This window comes from Glycine max, chromosome 3 (assembly GCF_000004515.6).
Source record: "Glycine max cultivar Williams 82 chromosome 3, Glycine_max_v4.0, whole genome shotgun sequence".
In the NCBI taxonomy this organism is placed as follows: Eukaryota; Viridiplantae; Streptophyta; class Magnoliopsida; order Fabales; family Fabaceae; genus Glycine; species Glycine max.
The window spans coordinates 36,919,400-36,936,693 of record NC_016090.4 but is presented as its reverse complement, the minus strand read 5'-3'; the positions used below and the strand labels follow the sequence as shown (position 1 = coordinate 36,936,693).

At 29.1% G+C, this 17,294-nt stretch overlaps 1 protein-coding gene across 3 annotated transcripts; it reads left to right on the top strand.

Moving 5' to 3' along the window:
• The first annotated feature begins 1,170 nt into the window (after positions 1 to 1,170).
• On the top strand, positions 1,171 to 8,953 carry LOC100527405 (protein cornichon homolog 1). Of its 3 annotated transcripts, XR_005890755.1 has the most exons (5): positions 1,171 to 1,408; positions 1,560 to 1,741; positions 2,842 to 2,966; positions 4,802 to 4,897; positions 5,408 to 8,953. XR_005890755.1 is itself a non-coding variant. In XM_041014052.1 (4 exons), exons 1-3 carry the CDS (start codon positions 1,331 to 1,333, stop codon positions 2,939 to 2,941), a joined length of 360 nt encoding a protein of 119 aa, XP_040869986.1. In that variant the 5' UTR covers positions 1,171 to 1,330; the 3' UTR covers positions 2,942 to 2,966; positions 5,408 to 8,953. The 3 variants fall into 3 exon arrangements, 2 of the variants coding, with proteins under 2 accessions (XP_040869986.1, XP_040869985.1); XM_041014052.1 differs by lacking the exon at positions 4,802 to 4,897; XM_041014051.1 differs by lacking the exon at positions 5,408 to 8,953 and having other exon boundaries at positions 4,802 to 5,393.
• The last annotated feature ends 8,341 nt before the right edge of the window (positions 8,954 to 17,294 follow it).

Below are 17,294 nucleotides of genomic sequence, written 5' to 3'. Positions count from 1 at the left end.
TTAGAGTTTTTTAATCTCTTTTTTTCTAACTTCTCTTTTATACAATTCATTATTAACGTTCAGATATATTTGTCGTACTTTTTATAGTTTCGGGGACTAAATTTTGTATTTTCATATTTCAGGGGATACATTTGTCAACGGAGTAGGAAGACGAAAAAAAAAATATTATGACAAATATGCCCCTATGCTAACAATTCACATTAACAATCATTTCACTTGATAAATTTGTCCATCTGTATCACGTAGGTTATTTTATTAACGGTAACGGATGTAAGTTAACGGCGGAATATATTTGTGCACTTTTTACACTTTTATGAATTAAATTGTGTATTTTCATCTTCCAGAGATGTATGTGTCAGCGAACTATACATTAAGAAACGAAATTAACTATTTATCCTTATTTAATTTAAATGCTTCACCGACCACCGATATTCATTATGTATTAAAATATTTTACAATAATGTTTTACGAATACTATGGATATATTGGGTCAGCTTACCTTTTCAGCCTCATGAATTATAGTGTTCAAACAACGGTTTAAAACAAAAACGTAAAAATATAACTAAATTTAAATCAAATATTCCCTGATTTCATCAATTTTTTTCTGCTGATACTTCTCATTTTTTCACACACATATATATACTCCTTTAATTATTTTAAAATGTTATATTTACACCCCTTAAAACATGAGAAAAAGGATATATACTCGTAAAAAAGGATATATACTCATAATAATATATTATGTATGATAAATTTATTATTATTTTAAATAATAATCATTTTAAAATAATTCAAACGATTATTTATGATTGAATGATATTATAAAATTATTTTTACAGTATTGATGCGCAAACATTAAACTTTTAAAAATATTATACTAATACTTTTAAACACATAAATCAACAATGAATGTTGTGAGATTATTCTAATTTAATAAGAGATATCAAACTCAAAATTTAAATATATAACTAAGTTAAATATTTTATTGTCCATAATAAGTGTATTTCACTCGAGTATGATTTTCTCGTCTGATGGTTTTGCTGTAGGAGAAAACATCAGATGTTTTTCGTATAAAATGAGACGATTAATAATTAATAGCAAAATGTTGTAGGAAGATTTAAAATTTAAAATTATTGTTGAAAATATTCTATTTCCTAAACCAAACAAGGAATTAACAACTGTCGTGTCGAGGCATCACCACCTTGTCCGTGTGCAGTGTTCCAACAAGGCAACAACTCAAACATTGTCAACTGTTTCAGTTTGTTGAGGTTTCACCACCTTCCTCCAATCAATATACTCCACCTATCCATATCTTCTTTGCAAATTAACAATGGGTTTGGATTTGTTCTTTTGGCTTGTGCTTTGTTTACCTCTCAACTTTACCCTTTTAGCCTCAACGTTCTACCAGGTATTTGACTTCTTTTTCTTTCCATTCCAAAAGCTCGTTATTTTATTCCAATGCGATTGAATAGTAAGAGACGAGTCACGTTCATGCTGATTTTTTTTAGCTTCGATGAATCTAAAAATGTTTGCTTTTTTTTTTTTTTATTGGGTCGAAGGTTTTGATTTTGTCTGACTTGGAAGCTGACTTTATCAACCCGTATGATGCTTCTTCTCGGATTAACTACTTCATCGTTCCTGAGTTTATTGGACAGGGATTATTGTGCGCTTTCTGCCTTTTAACCGGTCATTGGATCATGTTTTTTATGACGCTTCCTGTTACATGCTATCATGTGATGCTGTAGGTACAAAATTTTGCAACAAAAAGGTCACCAATGTGCATGTGCAGCTCAAATTTCATGAAATGCATTACATGATTTTCCCCCTTTTGCAAATTTGCTGAAGTGATTGTTTTTGGGGGTAGTCTAAGCTTGATGTGATTCTTTCCCTGCTCTCCCACCTAATGGACTAGTATTTTGGATTGGACTTTTGTCTTTTTCTTTTCTTCCTTACATAAATTACAAGCCTGGATCTACTTTGTTTTGGGGCATAAATAAAGGGAGCGAAGAACTAAGGATAGTATAACAGTTGGAGGCTTGGAACTTAGATGCATTCATTTAAATAATAAGTAATTGATCCAAAGAAATTCTGTGTCACTGAAGGAATACTCTTCATTTTATTATCTTTCATTGGTCATGATTTATAAAAAGTTATCTGCAACAATTTTTCATTTGAGAATATGGGTCTACTCAACTTCATTTTTCAATATTGTTATACAATTGATATTAAAGACATTGAAATTTTTTCAAAACATAGCAGTTATTCATGCTGTTGATTATCAATTTTATTTTAGCATCGTAACTGAGAGTGGAATGATACATGGAATAGTGGTTTTTGACTGCCCTGTCCAGCAGCTTTAACTTATTGGTTTATTCTTTATTTATTGTCATCCGGGTAGGATGAATTTATGAATGAAACTGCATTGACTCAGATTATATTTTTCTTTTTTAATTTTAGGATTATTCATGCTGATAAATTAGCTGGAATTCTGTAAACTCTGTTGGTTTATATTGAGAGTTATTGTTCAATTAATTGGAATTACTAGTTGTGTTCTTGAGGTTTTAATTTGTTGTATCCTGCCATTTGGTTGTGCCAATAAAATAAACTCATGGTAACTAGTTTTATGTTTGAAAATTTCTGACATATTGTGAATTTACAATACTGTGACTATATATATATCTTGTCCACATAAATATCGAAAGTAAATTGCATTGACAAGAAATAGAGTTAATTAAATGAATCATTATGCACATACTTTGTTCTGTACTCCCATATATGGCTTAGCTTATGAACTTGTATGCTCTCTTTTCAATTCATTATTGTTCCATTTCAATGATTCAGGTACATGAAACAGACGCATCTCATTGATGTTACTGAAGTGTTTAGGTTACTTAGCGCTGAGAAGAAATTTCGGATAGCCAAAATTTTGCTTATTACTTAACAATCATCTTTATATCTATCTTCAGGTTAGTTTTTTATGCCCTTAAAGTAACATATGCTTATCTACTGTGCTTTGGGTTTTACATTCTTACGGGTTAAATTTATGTATATCTATTTTCCTTGGTAATGTGAAGAATTAGGATTGTGTTAGGCAAACCCTATGGGTTGGTTTCTGTCACCGTTAGCTGAAGGGGTTAGAGTTAGTTATTGTTAATGAGAGAAGATCTGAGGTATTCTGTTATTGTTGAGTTGATAGGTTTAAATAATGCGAGAAGATTGGAGGTATTCTGTTTAGTTTGTGATCAGGTTTTGGAGGGAAAGATCTCAGTCTTTCAAAATCCTTACAGCAACTACTTGTACTTGCATTCATTCTTTCTTCATAACCTGTGTTTGTCACTCATCCAATGCTAAGGGAGATTTCATCACTAAAGTCCTATCTTTTCACATTCTTTCTCTGATCACCGAACCAGTATCAGATTCATACTTTAGTCAAGACACTTGTAATCAGCCATGTGTCTAGTGGCCATTAAAACCTTCTACATATATACATTTCTGGGGCAAATAAGGTGTACTAAGTTTTCCTTTAAGGTTAATTAAGGTTACATCATGGCCTTATGTGAATGCGCAAATTATGTACCTTGTGTCGACCTCCTTAAACAAAATAACTTCCATACTTGTCATCACAAGGCAGAGTTGCTTCTTGATGAGGATGGATCGTTGAACAGGTTCCTGATATTCCTTCCAAATCATACCAAATTGGCAATAGTAGTGTCTTATGATTGTAGTTAGTCTAGATTGCAATGACACACCTTGGAGGCTCCAATGGATTGCATCAATTGCAATTGGGAACTCCTGTTTGGGTCTTTAAATGCATACATTTATTTAGGTTATCACATGAGAACATTGAATTTTCTTTCTTAGGATTCTAGAAATATGACAAATCCTGTAATCTGTATTATATGGTATTGAGTGTTGACAACATATTTTTGGCTAAACTGTAAATATTTCACTTTGCTTCCTATTCCATTCCACTTCTGGACCTAAATTTTAGGATTAACTAAACACCAAAAAACAAAAACAAAAATTAAGAGTTTTTACTACATTCAAGTATGTGCTTCATATACCATTAGCTGACTGGAACTCAAAGATCTTTGCTGCTATATTAATTTGTGTGTGAGCTAAGAATCCTTTTAGGAAGGTTAAGTGAGGGGCGTTAGATTGGTGAAGGTGAACAGTAGTCTCTCTCTCTTATAACCTTTCCAGAATGGATTACGATGGAAAGCACCTAGCCTTCACTTGCTTTCTTGCTTTTTCAAATTTATTTAGTGTTCTTTCCTTTTATCTTATCACGAGAAAATAAGATGGATGTTTTTTCTCACATGTGAAATACTCTACAATTTTTTATAGGAATTATAAGGTTGGTTTAGTGGTAAAAGGAGAATGTAGGGAGGGAAAGGTTGTGGGTTCTATTTTTCCTGCTAACAAAAAAACTAACAATTAACCACCAACATTTGTTGATAAAAAAAAATCTTACAATTATTTATTTATTTGGAGTTGGGCTTTGGAGGAGGGGAAGGATAAATATTTTATTTTATTAAAAAAAAAAGTGTAATGTTTATAAAATAAACAAGAGATTAACACATTAAATTTATGTGACTCTATTACTATTTATTTATTTTATTTTTAAAAAATTATCAAATAAAAAAAATGATTAGAAATGAAAAATACGTCCTCTCTTCCATACTTCTCCAAAACTTTTCTCTCATACACACCCTTAAGCAACTTTTTTCATGAGAGTTGCTATTTATCATTTCCTCAAGGAACCTGAAGGTCAACTTCTCTACCTACTTTCCATTTGCAGGCTTGTATTGATGCTTGTCTACTATTTAGATTCTGAAGATGAATGAGGTGCACAAACCTTTAAATACCCACTACTTGTGCACTATGGTGTAAGGAGGTGCTTCTTTTTCATTTTCTCTTTTTTTGTTAATTCTTTTTTGAGGGTGTGATTGAGTTTTATAGCATAAGATTTAGTACTTAAAAATCACAGCTCTAGGAGGAAACAAAAATCTGTCACTAATTTGAATGAGTATCGACAACTCAGGTATAACATTATTTGACTCCTGTTAAGCATGTTCCCTTGAAATAACTTGCCAACTAGATTTTTATGGTAACAAATTATTATGGAATTGGAGGATTATATTTGGCAATGGCAAGGGAGATTTGAAAATTGTATATTATTTGGGTCATTGGGTGTCCTAAGAATGCTACAACTTGTTATAAAGTAACAACACACTGTAAATTTAGCATGAACATAGTGTGAAAGTTTTATTTTTATTTTTTATTTTCAGTGTGAAAGATTAATCTTTCTTCTATTTATGTGGAAAATGCATCTTAGTTATTTTAATTACAAGGAGGTCTAGAATTAGTGTGAGAAGATTCATATTGAATTTCAACTTCATGGCAGGTTGTTTCTAAAGAAATTCGTGCCCTTGAGATATATACTCGTATGAGCTTCGCACGTTTTCTGCACTCAAAGGGACAGAATAATGTGTTGGTTGTGTTAGCTACACAATCACATAATGTTATAATGAAAACAGTATAATTTTTAATACAATGATAAATGTGATAAATATATTTTTCATCATGTTCAGTGCTGAAAACAGTATAATTTTTAAGGCAACATGGGGCCAATGGTATTTTTGGACCTGGCATATACTTGCTATGTCTGAGCCCAAAATGTAGGTGTGTTGAGTTAGACTGGGTTACATGGGCCTCATACTCATTACAGAAAGCTAGTAGTATAGTAAGCTTTTTTATGCTCAATTACCAAACCCTGATGAATACGAAGCCATATATATACTCAATAATCATAATACTAACAACTGGGTGAGTCTAGTTCAGTTAATTGAATAGAGTGTGTGGGTTATTGTAAATTTTCTGTACTTGTTTTTGATTTTTACGGATAAAAAAATTCACAGTACTGACAAATAAAAAGAAAAATAGCAGGCCTAAATCAATTACACAATTAATCAAAGCCAAAAAAAAAATGACTTGCAAATTAACTGTAATAGATTTTTAAAGGGTTCATCATTTAAATTCCTTGAGCTGAAAAAGACAAAAAAAACTTGTCTAAAATTAATTTTTGAGAAGCATTTTCACCAAATACTTTTCATATCAAGTGTCTATCAAAGTATTAAATATAGGAAGATTCTCCAAGGGAAATGATACAAATGGTATTAATTGAAAGATATATTTTGGCCAGGGATGAAAAGATAGATAGGGGCTGTGGCTGAGTAGCTAGGTTGAGTGATCCTTTGAAAATGACTGAAGGCAACAAGCATCTTGGGAGACCCGACAGGCTGTTAACAGCTTCAAAACAGTGTGCCTTTCTTTCCACAACTTTTTCCTTTATGCTCTTAACTTTTCTCTCAACTAAAAGATGCTAATATAAAGCTACAAGATTAATTTAGTAATTAAAAAATAAAGAGAAAAAAAGATCATCAGTTCAAATTTCTCACATTATTTTTTTTTAAAGAATCTCACACTAATAAAAAAACTAACAAATTAATAACTATAACATTGATCTTTAAAATAAAACTAAAACAAAAGACGCTAATAACATTGATGATGCATTGGGTCCATTTCGAACGGATTCATGAATGCCCGTTTTCCCTATTCCACCCTTTTCTCCCCAATGTCTGAGTTGATTCTTCTTAAGGAACTTGATGTGTTGACCCTACACATTTGTCCGTGACATTAAGCAAAATGTTGGGTCATTCTCGTGTCTGCCTGTTTTTTTTTTTATGTGGGTCCTTCGCCATCAAGTTCTAATTTGGGCAACTGCAATCTGCCAATAGTCCTATTCAGCCTTGTCTACCCATTTATTCTTGATGGTTAAGTTAAGGGCTTTAAGGTAAATTCACCGGATTGGAGCCCATAGTTGAAGCTTCCGTTTGGATTTTTGAGAGATTCTTAAGTTTTAGTTTTATTAGTGCTCCAAAACTAAGGAAGAAAACTATGTTGCTCCATGGTCCTGACAAATGAGAAGCAGCTAAGTATGATGAATCTCAGCCCAAAAAATCACGTCACGGGTGTTGTTTGGTGTTTCATGTTTGTCTTACTTTACCTGGTTACTTCCCAGTGCGTGTTTGTTTTACTGGAATCTCACCTTTTAATGCACGTAGAATATGAATCACTCTCTCATAAAAGATTATCATTAATTGTTAAATCAAACACACCCTTAATTCTTATTTTTCTCAAGATTAAATTGGATTGAAAATAAATAATGTTTTATAAGTCAAAGAGTAAAGTGGAAATTTATAAAAGCATATCCAACTAAGGGTTTAAGTAAACTTTCTTTTTCTAAAAAATAAAGTAAACTTGCTTTAATAATCAACAGCATTAAATTAGATTGCACTATTAGGGCCAGTTGATATGGTAATTGCATAGAAGGGATAATTTGTTTGAATAAATAAATAGTTGTAGATGTAACGCGTGAGACCCATTAAAAGAAATAATTTCTTAAGTTAGAAAAAGTTTTTAAAAATAGTGTATCATGATGACAACTATATAAAGTACAAAAAATAAATTATGTAACTCCGATAAATTATATAACTGAAGATACTATAAAATTGTTGTTAAAAAAAAAGATACTATAAAATTAGAGACTTAGCTTTTGATCATAATTAGAGACTTATCTAATAAATACTGACAATCTCCCCTTCTAAAATAAGAATTTACTCATTTGATGTAAGATTTGAGTAGCACAAGTCTTAATATAATGATGTTGATGTTAATTTTGAGGATTAAATAATTAACTATTATAAAAAATGAATTGAATTTACATTTCTATTATATTAGTAAATAAATGAATCAATTCATATAATATAATTTCAGAAATTAATTTAAGATATTATTGTTGTAGAAGCAAACTAGACAGTCCAACCTTTATATTATATAATCACCTAAGCTAAAAAAAGAAGTCAGAAACTTGAAATCCCCTGAAGCACACATGAATGGTTCACATCAAGAAAGCAGCAAAGAAAGAAACGACAATCTGAACCTGACATTGGAGAACACTGAACAGCGCTTGCTGATAAAACTTCGCGCTGAGGATATAATATAATTGTTGTGTCACATCATCTAACCTAAGAAAAAACATCAAAAGAAATGAAAGAATCGTTTAATATGGAGCCCAAAAGTTAGTTACCCTAATACCCTTATTTACATTATGAAAAGATCGTTAGTTTCAGCCATCATATGGTCAACATCTTGCACGTTATTAGGTTTGATATTTATTTTTCTTTTCTTTTCGAGGCAACATAAAAAAAAAAAAAGAATAAAGAATCCTCGTTGAAATAGCTAGCAAGACATGCCACTGTTATCTAGCATTGTCAATTGTAAATTGATGACTATGACCTTTCTAAGATTCACTGGCAGGTTGAAAACATTGTGCAATGCGAAGAAATTAGGATATTAAAGACTTTATGTTGCCATGATGGTGTTGAGTTTGTTTTCCCTTTAAAAGATTAAATCACTGCATTGACGGTGATTTCCTTGAGCATCCATTTAATAAAATGAACGCAGAGAAATTAGGAAAGACTATGAACAGGTTACTCCTCATCCTCATTTTTCAATGGGGACCATAAATGGACCATACCGTGCTTCCCGAAGAGTTCTAATGTAGCAAGAATACGATTTTTTTAAAAAGTTTTTGACTTATCTAAGTTGATAAATTTTGTGAGGTTCCATGGGTAAATATTTTATGATTACCTTCGGTCTTTCTATCATTTCATGACCTGAATAACTGAGTAATGATGCATGCACTCACATTCCTCACATACTATTGTCCAACTAACATGGTATCATTGGTGTGTTATATTCGGTAGATAACATGTCTTAAGGAGATGATATAAGGTTCATTCTTTAAATGAAAGAATATTTGTTGAGAAATGTTAATTTTTTAAATGAATTTCAGTACGTAAATTAGTTTCTAACTCTTTGATCAGGAGATATTATGGGTGTATATAAAAAAAAAAAAAAATCCTACACAAGCCATTGATTGAAACCCCAATTAATTCCTTTGTATTTTTTTTACTGAATGATTCCTATTGTGCACATACCCAACATTATTTGTGCAAGAATGGCTTCCTGTGTTTTTATCGGGTTTTGTACAAAATGTGACGCTTGTCAAAAATGAAAAACCTGACTTTCCTTTGTTTATTTTCATTATTCTCTTGTCTAAAACTTTCAATATTGTCATATTTACATGCTAATAGTAAGAGAGATTCATTTTAAAAAACTAACCAAAACTGTTTGAATGCTCTTTTTATTTATTTACATGCTAATATTTTACTTAAGTGAATCGAAGTTTTTACTATTTAAAATAACAAACAATATTATTTTCTTTATTTAAATATACGAGTAGTTATGACTTATGAACCAATCATTGAGCATAAAAGTAGGAAGCACCTAAATGGTACTGTTGTTATCTAATTGAAGAAAAACAAGGTGACCTGTACGTTACACTCTTTCTTTTAGGTATGCTATGTTAGTTTGGTTTTCAAGTGTCGTACTTAATAGTAAAATTTAATTTTTGTATGTTTTTATGTTATTTAATTTTTTTTACAAGTATGTTCTAATAAAATGTTATCTTATTCAAGACGCAATTAAATGCTAAATATAAATGGTTCTTTAATAGAAAAAAAACTTAAACTACAATTCATTACTTTATAAAAAGCTAACTTCTTTATGTTAAATCAACTGTTGTTAATATTTTTTGTATTAATTTCATATGATCCAAGTAATGCATGAGAATTAATGAATGGCCCTTACCACTGTTTTAAGTCTTCAATTAAAAATATTAAATATCACTGGGTCAATCGGTCACGTGCCACGTGGGCTATGCAGTTCCTTCATGCACTCTGAGGCTGACATTCTCTAGTCTTTAACATGTTATCTTGTTTTAGGAGGAGGTTGGGGGAAGAAAAATAGTTGTTGTTGTTGTTTTTAATTTATTTATTTACAATAAGAGAAGAAAGTTGTTTTCGATTATGATCCAACACACAATAAAAGTTAACTTAATATCCTTTTGAACTTTATTTGTATCTTTATATATATATATATTTTTTAGATACATTAATTATTTTTTTCTTATATATTTTTATTTAATTATTTTCTCTCAAAATATTAAAGAAAAACAATTAAGTAAAAAGAGATAATAAAAGAATAACTTTGAAATGATAATACAAATAATTAACATAATTAATATAATTAAATAAACTAATTATTTTTTTAAGGAACATAAATTAATTAAAAAAAATTATAACTAGGGATGAAAAGATTAATTAATACTAATTATTCTTCTATTTTATTAATAAATGACTTCTCTTAACTTTTTCATTTATGATTCTAAGATTAATACTCATCTACTTTAAGATAAGTATCGCATTTGAATAATAAAAAATTAGTTTCAAAATAAGTGTTATATTAATTTTTAATGTAATATTACTTATTTTTTATTAGTACCTCTAATAAGTGATATATTATTTTATAAAATTATTATTATCTTCAATCTATTTATTATCTTTATGAAATTATTATTCTTGATCATCTATTTATTAATTTTTTTTATCAATATAAAATAAGCACACTTATTTTAAAACAAATAGAATACAAGCTATTCTCACATTTTAATTATTAGCTAGACAATAATATACACGGCTAAACGAGAGTGGGTTGATGATGTCAGCTATAACTGTGCAAGTAGTATGACATCTATTGATAAACTTTTTCATACAACAAACATACTTTTTCTCCTTTCTGTATCAAATATAAGAGAATATTTTTTATTTTAAATATAAAAAAATTTCAATTAACTTTATTAAAAGGAGTAACTGTGAAGTTGTTAGTCAAATTTTTCTTTGAATAAAAATTTAAATGTAAATTTGAATAAGGAAACCTAGTGTTCCATTGAAGGGAGAGGAAAAGAAATATAGAAGAAATAATGAGTTTCATGTGAATCTCACATATTTTATAATATATTTTAATTCAAGTATTTCTCTTATATTTTTATTCTTTCAATCAAATACAACATTAGATTCATTAATCTCATCTAGGAGTGGATTGAAATGAAAAGAAAAGAGATAGAGGGAAGAAAGAAAAAATAATATACAACATATAATAACTAACAAAAGTGATGTGATTGAAAAAAAATGAAATAGGAGAAAACATAGATAAATACTTATTTTGTGTCTCTTTTCAATAATATTTTATAATAATAAAACAGGTCATAAAAAATTGTTATCATAACTCAAAGTACATGTCAGTGTTCGATTATATTATATCAGTGTTAAATTGGATAAAATATTATACTAATATTATTAAAATATGGCTCTTTTATCCAAAGGAAAAACATTTTAAGGCTGAAAGATCAAACATCTATATACAGCAAGAAAAAAAAAATCAAACATCTACTATAAAAGTGATCACTAATCACCGAAAGTCAGAAATAATTTCTAGCCAATTTATAAAGAGTAAATAATATATATATTTAAAAAGTCATATTTACTTTTATATTTTTGTTGACAAAAAAAGTTAATGCATAATAATTTTATTAAATTTTACAATAAATACCTTAAAAAGTCATATTTACTTTTATGTTTTTTGTTGATTAACAGTAAACTCTTTACATTATTGATACATACAAATTATTAAAACTAGCATTTTGAATATTGAGAGGGGGACCAAAGCCCAAACACTTTTCAAGAATGGAACAAAATTCTCTACAATTTTGTTAGGAAACGAATAAAAGGCTAAAAAGATGTTCCATATGTTTGGTACGAGTAATGTCACTTGCCCCCGGTTTTCTTGCTGAGCCACTTTCTTTCCCTTCTACGAATTATCTTTGCTTACCAGAAAGAACCTTCATTATTATCGCAAGGGAAAACAAATGAATAAATCATAGAATGAAGTTGCATTATTGTATCTGGCTAACTATCTATCTACTGCATTCTGTGAAAGCCAGAAAATTGAGTTAGACAAAATTGTCTTGTCAGCATGTGTCTAATAAAGCACCAAAACAAAATTTAAAATCACAGTGGATGAATTTGAAGTTTTGCACAAGATACCATCAAAACATAACATATCTTGTGATAGCATATTGGAGCTCTGAGTAGACCAGTGGCCATATTACTGAAAAGTGGAAACTGGGAATACTCTCTATACCCTTGTGTCGCTTTACACAGTTGGAAAGTCCATAAATTTGAGGTACCCTTCCAATTGTCATTTCACTGTTGATTCGAACCACAACACCAAGTACAAATGCCATTGTCAAACTGCCAATCTTTGTCTCTCCCTTTGTTTTCTCTCTTTCTCTCTCTCCCCTGGGGCCTATAATCCTTGCAATTACAATTCATAGATGGGTAAGTGAACACTTTCTCTAAGATCCAATGCCAGAGGAATCTCCATCACAAGATGAAAAGATAAAGAGATTACTCATGATCAGAGCTGCATCATAAAGTTCTAGGGTCCACAATTTGGATTAGGATTTTTTTTTTAGTACAAACCGCATGTATTTTTATGAAAGATAATATTGTTCAAATAGAGGAAGACTATTATAGAGAATAAAAATGTTTCTAAGAATATTTAATACATCTAATATTTAAACTCAAACTCAAACTCGAGAACACTTGCAAAGTAAAACTACAACCTTATATGCAACACAAAGCTCGAGGGTCTACAATTTGGATTTGGCCTTTTTTTTTAAATACAAACCACATGTATCTCTAGCATATATAATCTTGTTTGAGTAAAATAAGACTATTATGAACAACATAATTATTTCTCCGCATATTTATATTAATACAACTCCATATTTAAACTCAAACTCGAGAACACTTGTAAAACTGGAACTAGCTTATATGTCACTTGCTTCCGTTGATATGGTTGGATTAGGCCCTTTTGTAACTAAAATTAAATTCTAAAGAGCTTCATGGGCTTCTTCTTCAGGCTCTGCCCTTTTCCATGGAACAAGCCCAACTGGTATTGTCAGCACATGTCTGGTTGCTGTCTGTCTTGCATCAATCTTCCACCCAGTACAGCTACCTAACCAAACCAGCTCATGTTTTGTTATCCACCAAACCTCATTTACATTTCATGCTCTCATTAAGGAACACAGCTTTTTTCTGAGTATTAGTCATCCTTATAGTCACCATATATTTTATTATTATTTAATAATTAAAACTAAAATAAAAACAATTGATGTTCTACCTAAATAAATTAATTTAATGTGTACAGATTTGACATAAGTAGTCTAATTATAATAAAGTATTGAATAATGGAAGAGTATAATTCTTGACCAATTTTCTGAGAACTGTCATCTGTACATTTGTATGTTGGCCAGATTTTCATCAGAGTTGAGATAGTATTTAATAGCCGTGAACAACATATATAGGTACATGTATGCATCATGGTTGAGTCGTAATCAAAGCTCTATAACAACTAGTTACTACTTTAAACTGAATAGTGAGCAGTAAGTGGGTAACTCTACTTCTTTCATCAATAATCAATAATATTTAATAAAAATGGTCACGTTTTTCAATATATTTTAAGGTTTAGGACCACATATAACTGAGTGCACTGTTGTATATGAAAAGCATTTAGCTACGTACCCTTTTGCATCTGGAGCCACACAGAGTCCACCGTTCACTGATCCAATGGTAACTTAAACCAGGTCGCAGTGTGAGGCTAGCTACAAAGTTGAAATGTGTCAGGTCAAACTCACATAATCTGTTATGCACTTATGCAATTTTTGCCCTCAACAATTTTTTGTCATTAATGTCAAAGCCTGTAAGTGCTATTGCCATAACAGTACGATGGACAGATCTTACTGCTTGTCAGAGATTAAACAGATTGGAAACATATATGATAATGCATTCAACAAGTTACAGTTTCATGGTTTGAATAAACAGAAATGTATTAAATAAAAATGCAACTAATAATGTTTTATTAATAATCTTTTCGTCGATGCCCCTTATTAATATTATACCAGTACATACTTAATAGTTAATACTAATTTCTAAATAACAAAAGGGTACGTAGCTAAATGCTTTTCATATAACTAATAATGTTTTATTAATAATCTTTTCGTTGATAATATTTGTTTGGGTGGTGCGATTATATAAAATTATATTTTTTTTTTCTGTATTGAATGGATAAGTTTTCTGTTTTCCCCTTCAAGCTATTACCCCTTCTCTTTACGCAGAGAATATGTACTACTATATATTATATCACGATCATATCTCTTCAATTCGGCCTAACGGCCTTGCTCATATGTGACAATATACCTTAATGGCCAGCTGCAACTGCATAATAAAAGTTTCTTTTATATGGTTTTATTTCCTACATTAAATGGTACAAACAACCGTGCTTTATTTTTTGTGGGGACCAAGCAAATTAGTCTTTAAAATCATAAAATTCAGTTCATTAAGTTATGGAAATTAGAAAAATGTTATTTTAATTTCTAAAGTTATCAAATATCAACAATTTTAGTTCTTATGTTTATAAATTTTAAAACCAAAATACTTATTTTTTATTGATTGTAAAGACTAAAATGATAATTTTATTTATTTATTTTAAGAAATAAATTAATTGATGATTATAATTTTAAACACTAATTTAATTAGTGTATTACTTACATTTTAACCCACTATTTCACTCCATGTCATATAGCCTATTCTGTAACTACAAATGATCAGCTAGCTAGAAGCTGGAGACTTGAGAGTCAAGGGACAAACAGTAATTATATTTTTAAAATTAATTTATCATTAAATTAAACTAGATTTAATAAAATATAATTGATTATCATCTTTCTCAAGACCTTTTTTTATTGATTATTGCAGGTGACGGCTAACATGAGAAAAGTAGTGGGATCTTCTTTAACTTAAGGCTCAAATTTCTTTATCTTTCCTCTTTTCTTTTCCTAATTTACCCTTTTATATTCTCTTCAATTCCTTCTTCTATCTCCTCTCATTCTTCTCCCCATCTTGCCTGTGCAGGGAGATTCCTCCCCCTTTTGAAGGATTTTTCTTGATTTGTCTTTTTTTTTTTACTCTAAAATTTCATTGTAAAAGAAAAACTGATTGTAGAAAGAAATTGATGTATACTTCGTTCTTGTTTATATGATTACAGTTTACAGATTGTGTAAAATGTTGATATATTAAGGAAAATGTTGATATATGGTTACCAATTGAGCTTGGATGAGATTCATTGCTTTGTGCGTTGCAAAATTTGGATTTGTATTTTGTGCATAATTTGGATTTGGATGGAGTTATGTTTGGAAGTGAAAGAGAAAGGGGTTATGGGAGACAACATCTAGGGATAATTTGGTAAAGATATATGATTGACTGTCCATAAATCCTTTTCATTATAGGAACCTTCTTATTTTCCCATGTTAGCCCGTAACCGTTAAACAATTTCATATCAATTGATTATTATTATTATAAATAATTCACTCTTGACTTACAAATGGCACTTTATACTTTTTTTTTTATACTTTTACACTTTCTCAGTATAGTCGTCTCTTACGTTTTTGTTTTCTTTTCTTAATCGTCTTAAAGGTTGAATTGAAGCAAAAATCTTATAATCGCCATTAAAATTGTGATTAATAAGGTAATTAAGAACAAAATAAGGCACAGAAAACTTAATTGTATAATAAAGTGTAAGGGGATTTCATAAATAGGAGGCTATAAATTAAGAATGCATGAAACTATGAGAAGTATAATTTAACCTAAATTATACTTTTTTTTATTCACATCTTAAATATTCACCTACCTTTAGGAAACAAGTGAGAGTCTCGGAACTCAAATCTAATGCAATTGTGCGATACAATATATTTTTATAATATTCTCTTTCAATATTTTTATATTAATTCATTATCTTTTTATCATAGCTAGCTTTTTCATTTAATCTCACAATTTGTTTCTGTTCTTTTTTATTTCTCACATAATTATTGAAAAAAGTATATAATAATCCTGAATAGGAATATAATTTTTTATCAGTAAATTTTTTTTATTGGATTGTTAGAAAAAATTATTTTGGAAGGACCGAATTATCATTAAAGATTAAAGTAGGCAAAAGTTAAAATAATTTTAAATATTTCTTTCTTTTTCTGCTTTACCAATTTACGTACAAATTCCAAAATCGTTACACTTTTTTCCTTTTCCTTTCCCCTTCCCTCTATTTTTTTTTTCGATACCAGATACACAGTCAATTCATTCAACAAAAATAAAAATAAAATACGCAATCAATTCATTCACTTCTTCTTTTGTCAGATTAACTAAAAATAGTATTATTTACAAATTAAGCATGCTATTGACTTAAAAAAGAAAGTCTTGAACAATTTTTTGATCGGAAAAAGTCTAGAACATTTTGTTTACATTTTCAAGATATTAAATATTTATATTTTATTTAATGATTTTTTTTTTTATTTCTTAACCTTTGTACTAATATACATATGACAAAATCCTAATTCATATATATTTTAATCAAAAAATATATTTACTAGCATACAAAGTTAACTACATCTATATCTAAAATCTAAAATATATACTAAATGTAAAAGTTGAACATATCGAAGTTTGACTTATTTGACAAATGAACTAAGATTTTCAAATTTAACTTATTTAACTCATGAGAGCCTAACGAAAATGATTAGGGGCGTGCTTGAGAATAAATAATTTATTTATTTAAATAACATTTGAGGATAAATATTTTTTATATAAAATCTTAACACGAAAGAATTTGTATATTAAATTTAACTATACATGGAACTTACTGAAATAAATTAAAGAGTTTATAAGATATTTTATAAATTCATATGAATTTCATATAAATTTTTCTAAGGGTATGTTTTCTCTGAGAAAGAAAGTGAAAAGAAAGAACGAAAAATGAAAATAAGTAGAAAGTGAGATCATTTTTAATATGTTTGATATAGAAGAAAATAAAAAGGAAAGATTTTTTTTCTTCTTATTTAAAAAATTGGATAAAATGTAAAAAGAAAGAAAAAAATATGTATATAAAATCACATAAATATTTTCAATAAAAATATAAAAATAAGGATAAATTAGTATTTTTCAATGCATAAATTCATCTTTCTTATCTCTTTCTCCCCAAAACGGAAAGATTAAAAAACTGTTGACCCTACTTAATTACCTTTTTACGTATCATTCCTTCTTCAAATATTGATGAGTCGAATTAATTTTGAGTAACATGTAATCTAGTTCAGATTATTTTCAATCCTACGTGAATAGGTATAGTGTTCATCATCCTCTCTTACCTTTTTTTTTTATCGC